This window comes from Pecten maximus, chromosome 11 (genome assembly GCF_902652985.1).
Source record: "Pecten maximus chromosome 11, xPecMax1.1, whole genome shotgun sequence".
Lineage (NCBI taxonomy): Eukaryota > Metazoa > Mollusca > Bivalvia > Pectinida > Pectinidae > Pecten > Pecten maximus.
In genome coordinates this window covers 618,186-633,740 of record NC_047025.1, presented here as the reverse complement: position 1 = coordinate 633,740, position 15,555 = coordinate 618,186, and the positions used below count along the sequence as shown (strand labels likewise).

General features: G+C 37.3%; 1 protein-coding gene and 1 long non-coding RNA gene across 2 annotated transcripts; both read left to right on the top strand.

Moving 5' to 3' along the window:
- Nucleotides 1-4,650: 4,650 nt before the first annotated feature.
- Nucleotides 4,651-8,799, top strand: LOC117338008. The gene is made up of 2 exons (XR_004534946.1): nt 4,651-4,763; nt 5,207-8,799. It is a non-coding gene; the product is annotated as an uncharacterized LOC117338008 (long non-coding RNA).
- A 2,611-nt stretch (nt 8,800-11,410) lies between these two features.
- LOC117337704 (putative nuclease HARBI1) lies at nt 11,411-14,087 on the top strand. The gene is made up of 4 exons (XM_033898802.1): nt 11,411-11,620; nt 12,701-12,833; nt 13,371-13,700; nt 13,913-14,087. Exons 1-4 carry the CDS (start codon nt 11,411-11,413, stop codon nt 14,071-14,073), a joined length of 834 nt encoding a protein of 277 aa, XP_033754693.1. The 3' UTR covers nt 14,074-14,087.
- The last annotated feature ends 1,468 nt before the right edge of the window (nt 14,088-15,555 follow it).

The window sequence follows — 15,555 nt, the reverse complement described above, 5'->3', positions numbered from 1 at the left end:
AATACATCCATACAATAAGGGTAAGGGACTGATTGATTACTACAACAGTTTGTGGATTTATTCAACCATACAAATTGCGGGTATTACTACAACCATACAACAAGGGATTTGGGTATTACTACAACCATACAACAAGAGCTTTAGGTATTACTACAACCATACAGCAAGGGATTTGGGTATTACTACAACCATACAGCAAGGGATTTGGGTATTACTACAACCATACAACAAGAGATTTAGGTATTACTACAACCATACAGCAAGGGATTTGGGTATTACTACAACCATACAGCAAGGGATTTGGGTATTACTACAACCATACAACAAGAGATTTAGGTATTACTACAACCATACAGCAAGGGATTTAGGTATTACTACAACCATACAGCAAGGGATTTGGGTATTACTACAACCATACAACAAGAGATTTAGGTATTACTACAACCATACAGCAAGGGATTTGGGTATTACTACAACCATACAACAAGAGATTTAGGTATTACTACAACCATACAGCAAGGGATTTGGGTATTACTACAACCATACAACAAGAGATTTAGGTATTACTACAACCATACAACAAGAGATTTAGGTATTACTACAACCATACAACAAGAGATTTAGGTATTACTACAACCATACAACAAGAGATTTAGGTATTACTACAACCATACAACAAGAGATATAGGTATTACTACAACCATACAACAAGGGATTTGGGTATTACTACAACCATACAACAAGGGGCTGAGGGATTACAACCACATTGAAGATCGATGCCCTGGCGATGTGGTACGATATACATTGATGTTAGGAGACTATAACCGAACATTCAGATGTTAAGGGACGAGAAAACTACCGATATAAATATGGATATAGTTAGTCATATATATATCAGTCATATTTGACTGTTCGTTGTTTCCGTACATGCATTAATACTGCAAAACATAATTACACATATATAAGGGTTATTTTGTCCAACAACTCAGGTTAATTAATAGGTATTTTATCTACAATCAAATAATTATTATATTTCTTTCTTCTCATAATTCGGTTAACTCACATCAAGTGAAACGCCCCGTCCAATGTACAATTAGATGTTTGATACAGGTAGATGTACCTGTCACCGGTTTATCTGTCTGGTCATGTGAATGACGGATACGTCTGGACGATCTAGAATGAGGTCATCGGAGATGATAACATTAATATATGTCATCAATGAGTACATATATACTTATAGTAAAGGGAATCAACAAGTTGATTAACTAAACCAGCCACAGACCCTTCGGATTGATCAACACGTTGTCAAAATTTGGGGGATCAACATTAAGCCCAAGAAGGTAGAGATAATTGACCCCCAAACCTGATAGAATGTGACGGATCCTTAAGGGTCATCTATATAGCAGAATAATGTTGATTTTCAAACACAAATATATATCTAAAGATATGCACAAAAATAGTAATGTAATATACCAAAATGTTTGTTTGGACATGTAGTTTCTTACAATTACCAATAGATGTAGATGCTATTAGTTTCTTCTATAGAGCTACTTTGTGGTAAGATGTAGTTTGGAATAATTGTTTGTCACGCAAATGACCAAATCTGAAAAATAGCCCAGCTGTCATGCTCACAAGTGTCTATAGTTTTTGTTTGACCAGATTCTACTTTATGTAGGTATAAACGCTTGTTTTGTTTTGACCTTGAAATGCTAATGATGGCTTTGAATAATATTACACAAATATGACATAAAGAGAAGTATTTCAATTGATAAAAATGTTCCTTTATCATACTTTTAAGACATCCGATCATACTCAACAAGGACATTTTAAAGTCAAATTGTTAAACTTGTGAGTTTGTGGCCTTTTTTTAGAAATAGGCATATTTTACCTCAAACTCAACGGTTGAATATTTGTTTCTAAAACAGTCTTCTTGCCTTGTCTAGAGTTCCTTATAGTTTCTAATAAGAGCATTTTTGATGTTTGAAATGCCTCCTAATATGACATAATTGTATGATATCTTTCACGACCGCCATATCATTTAATTTATTATACATATACTAAAGTCAAATCTGGTCAAACCAATGCTCCTATTTTGTGCTTTAGACATTTGTGTGCAAAACGACATGGCAAGTTTATGCAATATATGCGATACAAATGAGCTAATTATGTCCCCCTGAAATATGCATTTCGCATGTTTTGTTGAGATTTACAAATAGCTTAACAAATGACATGTCAACAACAAGTCTTACGGTTTACCATGATACATACGAAAAGTTCAAGTTATTTCTGTTAAATTGTACCATAGTAACAATTTATAGGCTTGTAAAATATCACTGTTTTGACTGGATTTGCTTTTTAGATGGCCCTTAACTAAAACATTTACAAACACAATCACGGAGACACGTTAAAAGGAGCGCGTGATCGATATATTTGTTATTGACTAGGTATAAACAACAAAAAGTGAAATGATGGAAATGCTCTCGTTAATAGGGATTTTATTGTATCGAGCTTCAACACCTATACACACAACGCCTCCCCAAACCCTGTACTCGCGTACACAAATACAGAACTGATAAACACAGCTGATAGTATGTCTATATATGTGAGCATGTCGCATCAGTGGAATGATAAAAAAACACTTCAAATTTGAGTGGATTCGCCAAGAGGTGCAAAGGATAGGGAATTCGAGCGAGTTATCTCAAAGTGTCAATAAGTGGGATGCACATTTACCTCGTGATTCCGGCAAATATATAGTTTGAGTATTAAACGAAGATGCATGGGGTCTAGAAGTCCACGTGAAATATAATTGGTTTATTCTAGCTTGGTTTTAAGTGTAAATTGTGATCCGTGAAAGAAGAGCATATCAATAATGGTAGAAACTGCCATACATTGAAAATTGCTTTCGGATTGAATTTTTACTGAGAATGCTTGAAGATGTTTCATTTATGAAGCACTCAAGAATATATACTGGACTCACAAAGTACTTTGGAGACACAAACATTCATTGCCAATTACGACACATGTTTGATTGTTCTATATATCTAATAGACTGTAACCTTGATGAATCTTAATGTTGTTTCTATACAAATCTGGAGCCCAAGATTCCTTCACATTTAAAAAATCCCCATTGCTGTGTCCACCAATCGCCACAGTCGGTACACCTACTCAGGACATCGGCTGTTATATTTTGACGCCTGGGCAGCCATTGTGAATAAACCTGTGCGTCCTATTTGTGACAAAGTTCTGTACGTTCCTAGCAATATCGAGTAAAGCTGGCTTTCTGGTATATGTCCGTTATGTCGTGGATATTTACAGGCCTTCTTACCACATGTGTGGTTCTGTTAACAAGCTCTGGAAAAGATTCCATGAAAGTCTACCCTCATTGGACCTACCTCCTCCTGAGTTCAGCCCTGTAGCACAGGGGCTCGGTTTCGGCGATTTGAGTAACATATGACATCAGTAAACGACCACAATTCTGAAACCTTACAAAAAAAATCGGGGTTATCGAAGTATTAAAAAAATGGATGGGACGACAGTCGCCATCTTGGAATGAGGGGGTACCTCGATTCAGACGCTATTGAAATATTGTCATTAGAAAATATCCATCCGTAGCCGTAATCGAATACCAATCTTCGTCACGACAAAGTCACTATATAATCTCCCATGAATCCGTTAAAAGGTTTTATTCCCATCTAATCGTTTCCCTCCACCTCGTAGCTGTTAGCTTGATCAGAAGTTATCGAGGCTTTCTAAACATCGAAACTGACAGCCGGAGCATTTTTTGGAGGCGTTCCGAGAGAAGTATAGATGCAACGTAAAATCAAGGTAAGCTACGGGTGATATCAAAAGTGTTTACAAGCGATTGTTTTTAAATTGGAAAATAAATTCTAAACATTTGCAAGCGCAAAAACTGATCTGTGATGGTCACAAATTGATTTCAATAGGAGAAGGTGGCATAGGTAAGCCATATACCATGACGAAGAGTGTTTATTCGCTGAAATCAGGCGGTAGAAAGGTGGCTCTTACCTGTTACACTGGTATAGTTTGTATGCAATACATACTATGAGTTCGATGACACTGCATAGATTAGCCAGATTAGAGGATATCCGTCACAGCAATCAAGCTTTATTTTATCTAATTATACACAATGAGCGGTTTGAGGGGAAAAAAACAACTGATGTTCTGATCACTGATGAAGTGTCGATGGTTAGTAAAAGAATTTCGGAACAGGTCGAGTTCATTTGACGTGATATATCTGTGATACATCAAACACATATTCCGGAGGAATACAAGTGGCGATGTCTACCAGCTACCTCCAATAAAAGATGAGATTTATGGCGATTTTGGTCATACCTGTTTTGAAACTGTTTTTATCTGTATTCCCCAATATACTGAAACCTCTAGAAGTGTATCGACAATGTGAAGACACTCTGACCAAATCAGTAAACGAGTTAGAGATAGGAGACCTCAGCACAGAAATTATTTCATTGATGGAGAGTTTATCACGACCCATACCAGCAACATTCTGCAGAAATATTGATGTAGACATAAATTATACCAGTTACCTGGCCAGCTTCTGTTTTTTTGATAAAAATATAGGTGTTTGAAATTACCGCGCTAGGATTTCCCGCGGTTTCTTACACTACATACGGGTTCTCGTGTGACGTAACAGTCAGCTGCACGGAGAACAGTGAACCAGCCAGGCAGGTTGCGTGTCACAGGGGAGTTTTTTGGTAAAACTTGGAATAATGTGCACCATAACGGTGAGTGTTGATATTGTTAAAACACTGTACTAATTTGCAATAGGTGTATTTAGCTGTCATATATTGTTATTGCCAATTTTATGTAGAATAATAGGACGTTAAACAAAAGAAACCAAAACTAAATGTAGAATAACAAGATATTTCATGTGCGAGCTGCGGCAGGGATTTGTTACATGTGCTCTGCAGAGAAAAGCTAGCAAAGATACTCTACTGAATTGTTAGGGGTCAAGATAGGTTGTTATAAGTATACAACTATGTAATTATATGAATGCTATGTAAAAATGTACAGGTCAGTGGTTAAATGGTCAACATGATAATGCTTTAGGGCTATAATTGTAAACCGGAAGCTGACTTGCGTCACTATACCGGAAGTAAATAGTCAGTTGTTTACATTGGAAACTGTGAGACAATTATAGTTATAGAGTGGTTGTTTGGTTTGATAGGTACTCTCGGTCATGGGCTAGGCCTCCGGTGGGACGCCTGACCAGGATAAAGATGTACAGCTGAGCAAGGGACACTGGTAGGGATGGGGTGGATTTTTTAAGCATCGCATGAGGGACGACCTTGACCATCGTCAGGCTGATCAGCAGTTCACCAATACTCGTCGCAGTTAGACATACGGAACTTCACACAACCGCCCGTTTGCAGCATATGTTGTCGTCGTACCTCCTGTGCAACACTATTTATGTCAGTGCTTTAAAGTGACTGTGTTAACCCAGTAAAGTCAGGGACTAAGTTCTTCACCAGGACATATGTGTATGGCCTTGAACTTTACTCATATACAGTGGTTGTTAAATAGTTATTACAGTGAAGGCAATTTATTAATTAACCACAACTTTATTCTTGAGCTGGAACTTTAAATTATAATACTCTAGTCACAGTAGTCTGTATGGTGGGAACCGAACCATTTATATTATAGGAAATGTAATTTTTTTTAAGACTGCTGAAATGGTTACAGACCCTGTCTGCTGTAACGTACAGTATTCATGTAAACAGGCTGTATTATTTTTGGTTTGTGGTCTTACTACGGGCAACCTATTGCTTATAACGGTTGGATTTTCCCCCGGTTCACCAAGGCAGTACTTGTGAAAATATTTAAACTTTATTTGTTGATTTATTAAATGTTGTTAATTTTAAACTTATTTGTTGAGTATTCTGTTTCCTGTTATTTCTGTACACAAGACCGTGAGGGCATCGCGACAACTTGGTGGCAGCGGTGGGATGCCAGTGTTGAGTGTACAGAAAGAAGGGATTCAGTTTAAACTACATTTAAGTGTGTAATGCCTGGGTAGTTAGGTTAAGAAAAAAAAAAGTTCTATGCCAGTGTCTATAACTTGAATAAGTAATTTTTTGCAGTACATCTACAACCTGGTCAGGGGTAACGTCCATGTTATTGTATAATTGAGAATATACCAGTAATCAACAGCTATGGACTTAATTGAGAAGTTGATGGCGGCAGGAGCCAAGCTATGCTTAGAAGGAGAAAACCTTCAGGGGTTCCTCAAAGACCAGCAGGATAGGGCTCGAGAGGAAAGAGCGATTGAACGTCAGGAGCGACAGGCAGCTGATTGAATCAAAGAGGAAACAAATTGAGATGTAGTTTCAAGAAAAGGCTCAAGCTAGAGAGCTAGAGTTGATAAATGCTCGTAAAATGGAGGCCAAGGAGACTCATGAGAGAGCATTGGAATTAGCGAGGCTTCAGCAGGAATCGGGTCATATGGGAACTCGTGAGGGACCTGCTGAAGGAGTATCCAGAATGGGACTTGGGAAATATAACCCGAAATTACCTCCCTTCGAAGAGGGAAACGACGACCTGGATGCCTACCTCAGACGTTTTGAAACCTTTGCTAAGCTACAAGGCTGGACAGAAGACCGGTGGTCTGTAGCTCTTAGCACATTGATAAAAGGAAAAGCTTTGGAGGTGTTCTCCCGCCTCAAAGCCGACGACGCCTTGGACTATGGGAGGCTTAAGAAAGCATTACTCCAACGATTTGACCATACAGAAGATGGTTTCCGGAACAGATTCCGAAATGGGAGAGTGGAAGGACAGGAGACATTTTCACAGTATACGACGAGACCCCCTAACTCTGCTATTATTGTCTGGTCACTTATTTCCCACTCTATCGAGAACGCATTCCACACTGGTATATCTACTATCGTAATAATTCACTAGTAGATCACTAGTCATCCCACTTACGTAAGATACCTTTTTTGTATTTATCTCAACATATACAAGATCCAACTTTTTATGCCGAAGCTTCAATTTCACCACTTGCTAATGTCTGCACTATTAATGTCAGTATCATAGATAAATGTATCGCCGGAGAAAGTTTCCTTGATCAGCCAATTAGATATCACTGCCCAACTTATTGTTCATTTAACTTTGTTAAACCGTTGCAGCAGTCGTTCAGGCGGCACGTTTGGCTCTTTGACCATGGTAAATATGAATTGTTTAGGATTAAATTGAGCACAGTTAACAGGAATAATATATTAGATGTTGAGGATTTAAATTGTGCAGTAAAATGTTTTATTTCTACCTTATTAGAGATTGCGAAATCCTGTATTCCAAACAAATTTGTAACCGTCAGATCAAACAATTCTCCATGGCTGTCAAACGAAATAAGTAAGCTTATTCGCAAACGGAAACGAGTACACAAAAGAGCCAAACGTACCATGCACATTGGTTGGCATTCCGGCATATCCGTGTTATATGTGTTAATACTATAAAAAAAGGCTATATTTCCGTACTTTAATGGTTTATTTGGAAAACTTAAAAAAAACCCTCAAATTTTAGAGCAAAAGACTGGTGGAAAACTGTTGATTTATTATTACCGAACTCTGTTAAATTTGGCATACAATGTACCTCCTTTAATCCATAACGATTCTGTAATCATTGACACCCCTAGAATAAGTGCTAAAGTTCTTAATTCTGATTTTAAAAAAATACATGAAAGGTCGAAAGATTGGTTGGTTGTTTTTAATCCTAATAAAACTGAAACTTTATTAATAAGCCGAAAATCCGTCAGTCTCGTCCATCCCCTCCCTGACTATGAATAATACTAATATTACTGAAGTTTCGTCACACAAACACCTTGGTGTATTTCTCTCTTGTAATGGGTGTTGGGATGATCACATCAGCTATTTATTGACAATGATCTCGCCCAAAATAAATATTCTGCGGAAATTCAAATTTTCGTTAGATCGTCTTAGTCTCCAAACCTTGTATTTCACACACATTCGAACCATAATGGAATACGGCAACATTGTCTGGGACTGCCTCACACAGGCTCAATCCGACCTTCTTGAAAACATTCAGTTAGAAGCAGCACGTATTGTTACTGGTGCAACTAGACTTACTAGTAAAGTCAAGATTTATACTGAAACAGGCTGGCTTCCCCTCCAACGAAGACGACAACAACATAAATTAATACAATTCATTAAATGTGATCAATCATAAGCCAGACTTAAAAAACATTTAAATGAACCTAATATTATTGTTCCTTCTTTCCGTTATAGCGGTAGCCGGATGGCTCAGATTCTCCGTGCCAGATTAAGGATGGAGTGCAGTTCTCTCAAATTTTACTTGTTCCGTAGAAACGAGTACTGTTATTTGGGAATGATGAACTGACTGATGATCAAAATGCTCTTATCTTCTTATGTGAGATTTGACTGATGCTCATACTCCTATTTCCTGTCTGAATGATCTTTTATCTCATTGCATAGTTGTCGAAAACTATCTGTTCTCATTGTTTCAGTGTCAAACTATTTAACTGACATGCTGAACCACCACCACCACCACCACCCCTCCCCCTCCCAACCCTTTTCTACTTTCCAATTCCACTTTTTTCTGTAATTACGTTACTGTTTTTTGTATACATATATACATCAACTACATCATGTATCATTTAAATGTGTTTACTGTACTGGAGACGGATTTTACATACGTGTTTAACACTTGTTTCCGAATCCCTAGGTGTGTTCGCTGTATTGAATGTAAAGGATGTATATTGAATGAAATAAAGTTAATACTAAATCGGACGTATTTTGATTTGGAAACCCTAGGGAAGAAAAAGGAGTTAAAAACTGACCTCTTTCTATTTTCCTACTACAGATAAGTAACACATGTGTGTCTCGAATATGATTTCTTCAATAGTTAAATGGATCGGGTAAAATTTCAAAAATAATTGTCAAATAGAATAAAAAAAATTAACATGGTACATTTTCTACTGTGGAAAAGTGACCCGGGTACATTTTCCACTATGGAAAAATGTGACCCGGGTTTTTTTTCTTCTGTGGAAAAGTGACCCGGTTATATTTTGTACTATAGAAAAATGACCCGGGTATATTTCCAGCTTGAAAAAAGGTGACCCGGTCCAAAATTGTACAAAACAAAGTTATATGTGTTTATCTTTTTACTACGGAAAATGAGCCTGTCATATTCCTACCATTGAATTATTATCGAATTCTTTAAAGTGATATTTTATGGGGGGAAATATAACTTAATCGTTTGATATATTTACATAGATGTACAACATCAGAAATGACCCATTAACTGAATTACCTCATGTCTACAGCGACAGGCAAAACAACTTTAAAATTTGGAGTAAAATGGTTACAGGGATGGAGAAACATAAGTCATTTAATGTTGTTTGTCAAACTGATTTCCAAATGATTACTTCTGTTCTAATAGTTCGAATTCAACATAGAGATGAGACGCGGGATTCTTGTTTGACTTCGGCTACAAAATAAATAACATTGATTCCATTTTTCTTTTAGGAAATCGTTATATGCTTACATTTACAGAGTATTTAACAAAGCGTGTTGATGCAAAACCTATCAAGGACAAATCAGCCGAAACTGTCCTCCAGCATGTTGTGGAGTTCACTTTCACGCATGGTGTCTCGCATATAATAATCACTGATCAAGGTGGCGAGTTTTGTAACACAATCAACGACGCAGTTTGTGTAGTATTTTAAATTGAACACATATTTTCAAGTCCATAACATCCCCAAACAGGAGGATTGGCCGAAATATACGATATGACTCTCCGTGTAGATGTGTTACCAAGGTATGAAATTAATCTGACTGGGACATAAAACTTACCTTAGCCCTTATTGCCGACAGAACATCTGACCACGAATCGACAAAGACAACACCATTCTCCCCAATAGATTTTAGCTACATAATCTTTAGGTGACTACGTAATTAATCACCTGAATGAAACCGTGGAACATGTTTAAAATCAACCGGTAAAAGAGTATGTCAATAGCGCAAGGATGCAAGAGGTAGGCACGTGGGGAACTGACATTGAGATTGATGTCATGGTCAATAAATTGAAAACTATCATATACGTGTATTCTCAGTACGGAGAACAAGAAGGAAAGCCTTCTTCAAGTGTCTTGAATTCAAACTCAACAGTGTCCATGTTTCTGACAGGCACATTTACATTCAAAATATTTGTGCACACTATGAACCTGTTCTCTCGGTGAAGTCAAACCATTAATATTCAAGGGATGTCTTAGAAACTACATCTCCAGAGCGTGCTGGTCTCTTCTGTCATGGGTGTCTTTAGATGCCGCTTTAGTGAATACACACTAAGATGAACGGGTTTTGATGGACACAGGTTTTGACAACAATATCTTCGTCCATGGCTTCACAGATGTCCCGTACAATATTGGTGGAGGAGTCGGTATCGACAATATAGAACCAAATGGGTTCAACCTGCTCTGCATAGAGGAGGTGTTTGATGAAGCGCTGCTTAGACAAATAAGATACAAACAAGAATCATCAAATCCTAATGATAAACACCATCAGCGATCTGTCCGTTAATGAATAACCCCCGTTAGTAGAACAACACATATACAGGTAACAATAGTAAATCTATTCATGCGGTTAAATAAATGAATACATGTAATTGGTTTTAACCAATTTTTAGTCTTTTATATCAAGTAAAACATCTCTATATAAGACAGATATATACAAAACCTGTCTAACTGACACTTTTGCTGTCCTTTTTTTACGCGTCCTTGATAGGCATGTTTTGTTCCTTGACAGATTTAAGCATCCAGTGGAATAAAATGGTTTTTATTATCGGATCAACTATGTCCAGTGTCCTGTACGGATGTCCGTTGCGGAGTGAATTCGAGTACAGGAATAGCTTCTTGTCATCTTACATTAGGGCCAAGTTTTAGACTAAAAGTCGAAATTTCCACTCGGTTTTCAAATTTTTCGGCTTAAGCTCTCAAAATTTGAGATAGAAATAAAACTGACGTTGCAGCAATACGCTTCCGTTACACTATGTATTATAGGCAAAACTAGTCGTTGAAGATGAAATATAGAAGAATTTTTCATGACAGATAATCATGACCTTGCAATTTTTTTTCTATTTTACATACAGATATATTAGCGATGTTTTAATAGCAAGCACCTTATCAACCATAGGCCGGTTGTTCGAACGTTCATTAAAAGATAATGATGGATTAAACCTTCATTAAACCTTCATTAAATGTCATGACGTCATTGGCAAAATTATGACGTTGCACAAACGTTCATTAACGCTAATCAATGATTAGCGGCTCATTAAAGCTTACTTAAATCACCGATATTTAAAGATGGTTTGGGGCATCATTAAATCATCATTAGTGAAAATGGCGATGAATATCATGTTTGATGTTCTTGGAAGACAGCGCACTCAGCAATTTCATCGAGATTTTTCCGTGTTGGAAGATTTTACCGACAACCAAGTCCGAGCGAGATACCGGTTTAGTCGAGAAAACATCGTTTTTATAGCAGATTTAGTACGAGATGAGCTGGAGAGACCTACGAAAAGGAGCAATGCCCTCTCTGTTGAAATGCAGGTAAAATGACTAAAGTGGTTACTCTGCTTTACTTATTGTTAGTCAGGGAATATAAGTGTGTTTCCTTTAATCACTTTTATATAGTGAATATATTTATGATGTGACATTGGTGCAGATCGATGTAAAAGACTCGAATATTAGTATCAGTCAACTTCGGTATGGGAAATAGGTATAACGGAAAACTGTTTCAAACATTTTCCGTATATTGAGTCATGATATGACAGGGACAGACCATACAAAATCATGGGTATCGTTTCAAAAACACACACATATCCATTTTATGTTTCGCATAAAATTATGTTTAACATTTTACGTGGTATAGAATCTAGACGCCTCCTGATAAAATTGTTCTAGAATTAATTTGAAGTCATCATAACCCACTCTTATGTATATGTGAAAACGCAATTGCCAGCCCGAGTTATAGATGAAACGCAAGGTATAACCTGCATGAATATGTGGAATATGTCATTCTGTCTGCGATTAAAAATATTCGATAAGTTTTTCAAGACATTGACCAAGACCATGATGTAGTACAATACGAAAAACAAAGCTTCTTATTTGTAACACCGAGTCGTAAAGCATTTGACGTCATTAAAACGTCACTATCGAGCACATTACGTCATAATTTAACATACTGAAACAAAATTAATTACCGATAGTTAGTATTTTGCAGATAACGTCATGTCAGATACAATAACACGCACACTTACCTCTATAATTATGTATGCTGCATGCATCATCTGTACGGTTTTATATTTATAACAAGAAATTAATACCATTATCTCCGATAAAGTTATACTCAGACACTTTCAAAATAGTGAATATTTACATGTTATTGTAATTATGCCAAACGATTTTCAGGAGATTTTGAATCCTGGTTTCAGGTTTTGATAGCATTGCGTTTCTATGCAAGTGGTTCCTTTCCAACAAATATTGGGAGATGCTATTCAAGTGGACAAATCCACAGTATCTAGGGTTGTCCGGGATGTGTCTAATGTACTGGCAGCATTAGTACCTGTGTACGTCAGATGGCCAACAAGTAGAGAAAGGAAGGACAAGATTCGCTCTGCTTTTTACCAGCACGGTGGATTTCCCGGTGTAGTTGGGTGCATTGACGGAACGCAGATTCGTATCCAGGCACCGACTCAGAACGAGCCCACGTTTGTCAATCGGAAGGGGTACCATTCCATTAACGTGCAGGCAATATGTGACGATGAAGGTATGCAGATTAATAAAAACAAATTATGTCTTTTAAAATATCTTCTTGTTAATATTGCTAGCTGATATTATTATTTTGTAAAAATGGAAGTCATTAAGATATTAAATTATATCTAAAAAGAATTTATGTGTTGAACATGTGTGTAAACTGTACCACCTCTCCCTAGAATGTCTTTTGAAATCTAACTAGTAAATATTCGTATTAAAGGGTGATCGGACGTCATAGTGGATATCGCACTCGTTTTTCTACTAGGTCGACCGGGGTCCGATTCCTCGATCGGAAGTGAAATGTAAATATGGTCACCTGCCCTTCCCGACCACGTAGTTTCCCCCGGATACCCGGTCTCCTCCCACATTAAGACACCTCCGCGCTTCCATACGAGCCAACAAAAATGGTTTATATAAATACTATAACCTGTTTTTATTATACTTGTAACTAATTAAAAGCTTAAATGATCGAATTTCTCCCTTTGTCCATTAAAGGCAGCTTATTTCGTTAAAACATTACACGAGCAAATTATCATTGTCTTACAGAAAAAAAAATTAACAAACGTGGTCGCAAGATGGCCAGGTTCTACACATGACAGCCATATATTTCGTATGTCGGACATCAAGCAGTATTTAGAGATTCATCACAGGACTTTGGCGGATGGTTTGATATTAGGCGACAGTGGCTATGCATGCCAGAAATATTTACTGACGCTCTACCTGAGACCAGCCACCATCCAACAGGACCGATACAATGAATGTCATAAACGCACTAGGACAAGGATTGAGCGAGCTTTTGGGGTGTGGAAAAGGCGTTTTCATGTTTTGCATGGAGAAATAAGAATGAGACCTGAAAGGGTATGCAAAATAATAGGTAAGTTGGCATTTTACATACGTAATTTACCATGTGACGTCATAAGCGTAACTTTAGTGACGCACGCATCACACCTGGAATAACCTAGTTTTTAACCTTCTGAAGATAATTAAGAAATATCCTGGCTTCCCTCAGACAAATATGATCTAGTTCAATTTTTGGAAAAACTGTTCGCATGTATGCATAAAATAAAAGATTTTTTTTAATAACAGGTGCTTGTGCAGTTTTGCACAATTTGGCAGTGTCACTGAAGGAACCGGAGTTAGATGATGCTAATGGAGTCAATGACATCATAAATGATGCCGCTGTTTACAACGGACCTGAAGATGGTCATTCAGTACGGCGCCATATTACAGCGACCTACTTTGATTAGACTGTATACATGAATCCTGCATAGATTAACCTGAGGAGTTATTTCAACAGTCTTCAATAGATATACGGACAAAAGTGAAGTTAAAACAAAAGTACATTGTAAAAGTATTGTGTTGTGTTTATTTATTTTAACACGCGACCAATATCAAAAGATTCCTACTTTATGTAATCAATTAGTCATAGAACATACTTTTCTTAAAACTTAAACCACATATAAATTTTCACTTTCTTTCATTGTTTCGTATAAATTTCATTTACAATATAATAGTTGCTACAAGTTACAGAACCTGAACACAAACCTACATGCAAGAAAACAGTACATACACGTAACTGATTTGGAAACTCAAGCGTTTACCACGTAAACACTGTATAAACACTTATATAAAATGGATTAGATAATATCTATTGCAACAGATGAACAGCTTCATTCCTGCAGCTCTCGTCTTAGCTTCTTGTTCATTAACTCCAGATATTCACACTGGAGTGAAAGTTTCCTCTTCTGCTCCCGCAAAACATCGTACTGCATTCTGTGTAGATCTGCCGTTTGATACCTCTTCTTCGTAATGGTGGCATGACTTCTCTTTGTTTCTGTTGAATGTGTAAACAATTAATCATGCATTGGTGAAGTTAGGATTATTATTATTATTTTTTTTTTTTGTAAACTAAATAATGTGTAAAAATTGGAATAATTCCGTGTAACACACATATCAATATTTTCGTCGTGTAACGTTGTGCGATCCCATAACTGGACGAAAGACATATCTCCATCAAGTCAGCAGGACGGGGTAAACTTTGAGTTATCCGAGTGGAACGAGGTCTACGAGTCAAATGATTTCGACTTAATAGAGGTTTAACTGTATCAGAAAACGTCAAAAACACTTCCATGCAACATTTTCATTCCCAGGGGGAACTCAATAACTTTAAATTGTAGGGGGTATTTTCTCTACGGTGGGTCACTTTTTCATGGGACGAAAAACCAAAATTATGGAGGCGGGTCATTTTCTACGGGCAACCGGGTATAATTTCTACTGTAGAATAATGACCCTGGGTAGCTTTTAACTCGTAGAATAATGACCCCGGGTACTTTTTCTATCCCGGGTCCTTTTTTCACGTTACATCGCAATATATACAGAACGTGTTATCCAACATTTAAACCACTGTATAATATCGTTATCCAACTAACCCAGATGGAATATTTCGACTTGTAAACAATCGTGTGTGTGTGTTTACAAATCATATTTCCCGCGGTTGACACTGGAATTAGCGGGAAATTACTTTCTCTGCCAGTCTGACCGCCAGGTAGCGGTACTTGAGGTACCTGTGGCACGTGCAGTGCCAGGTCAGTTCAGGCAACGCACTCGGTGGTTCAGGTAGAGCTAAAAATTTTAACCAGGGGAAATGACAGACACGTCCTTAGCCGTGGTCTTAGATAGCATTAAAGACAGAGAAATGAGTTAACGAAGTATTTAGACTCCAAATTAGA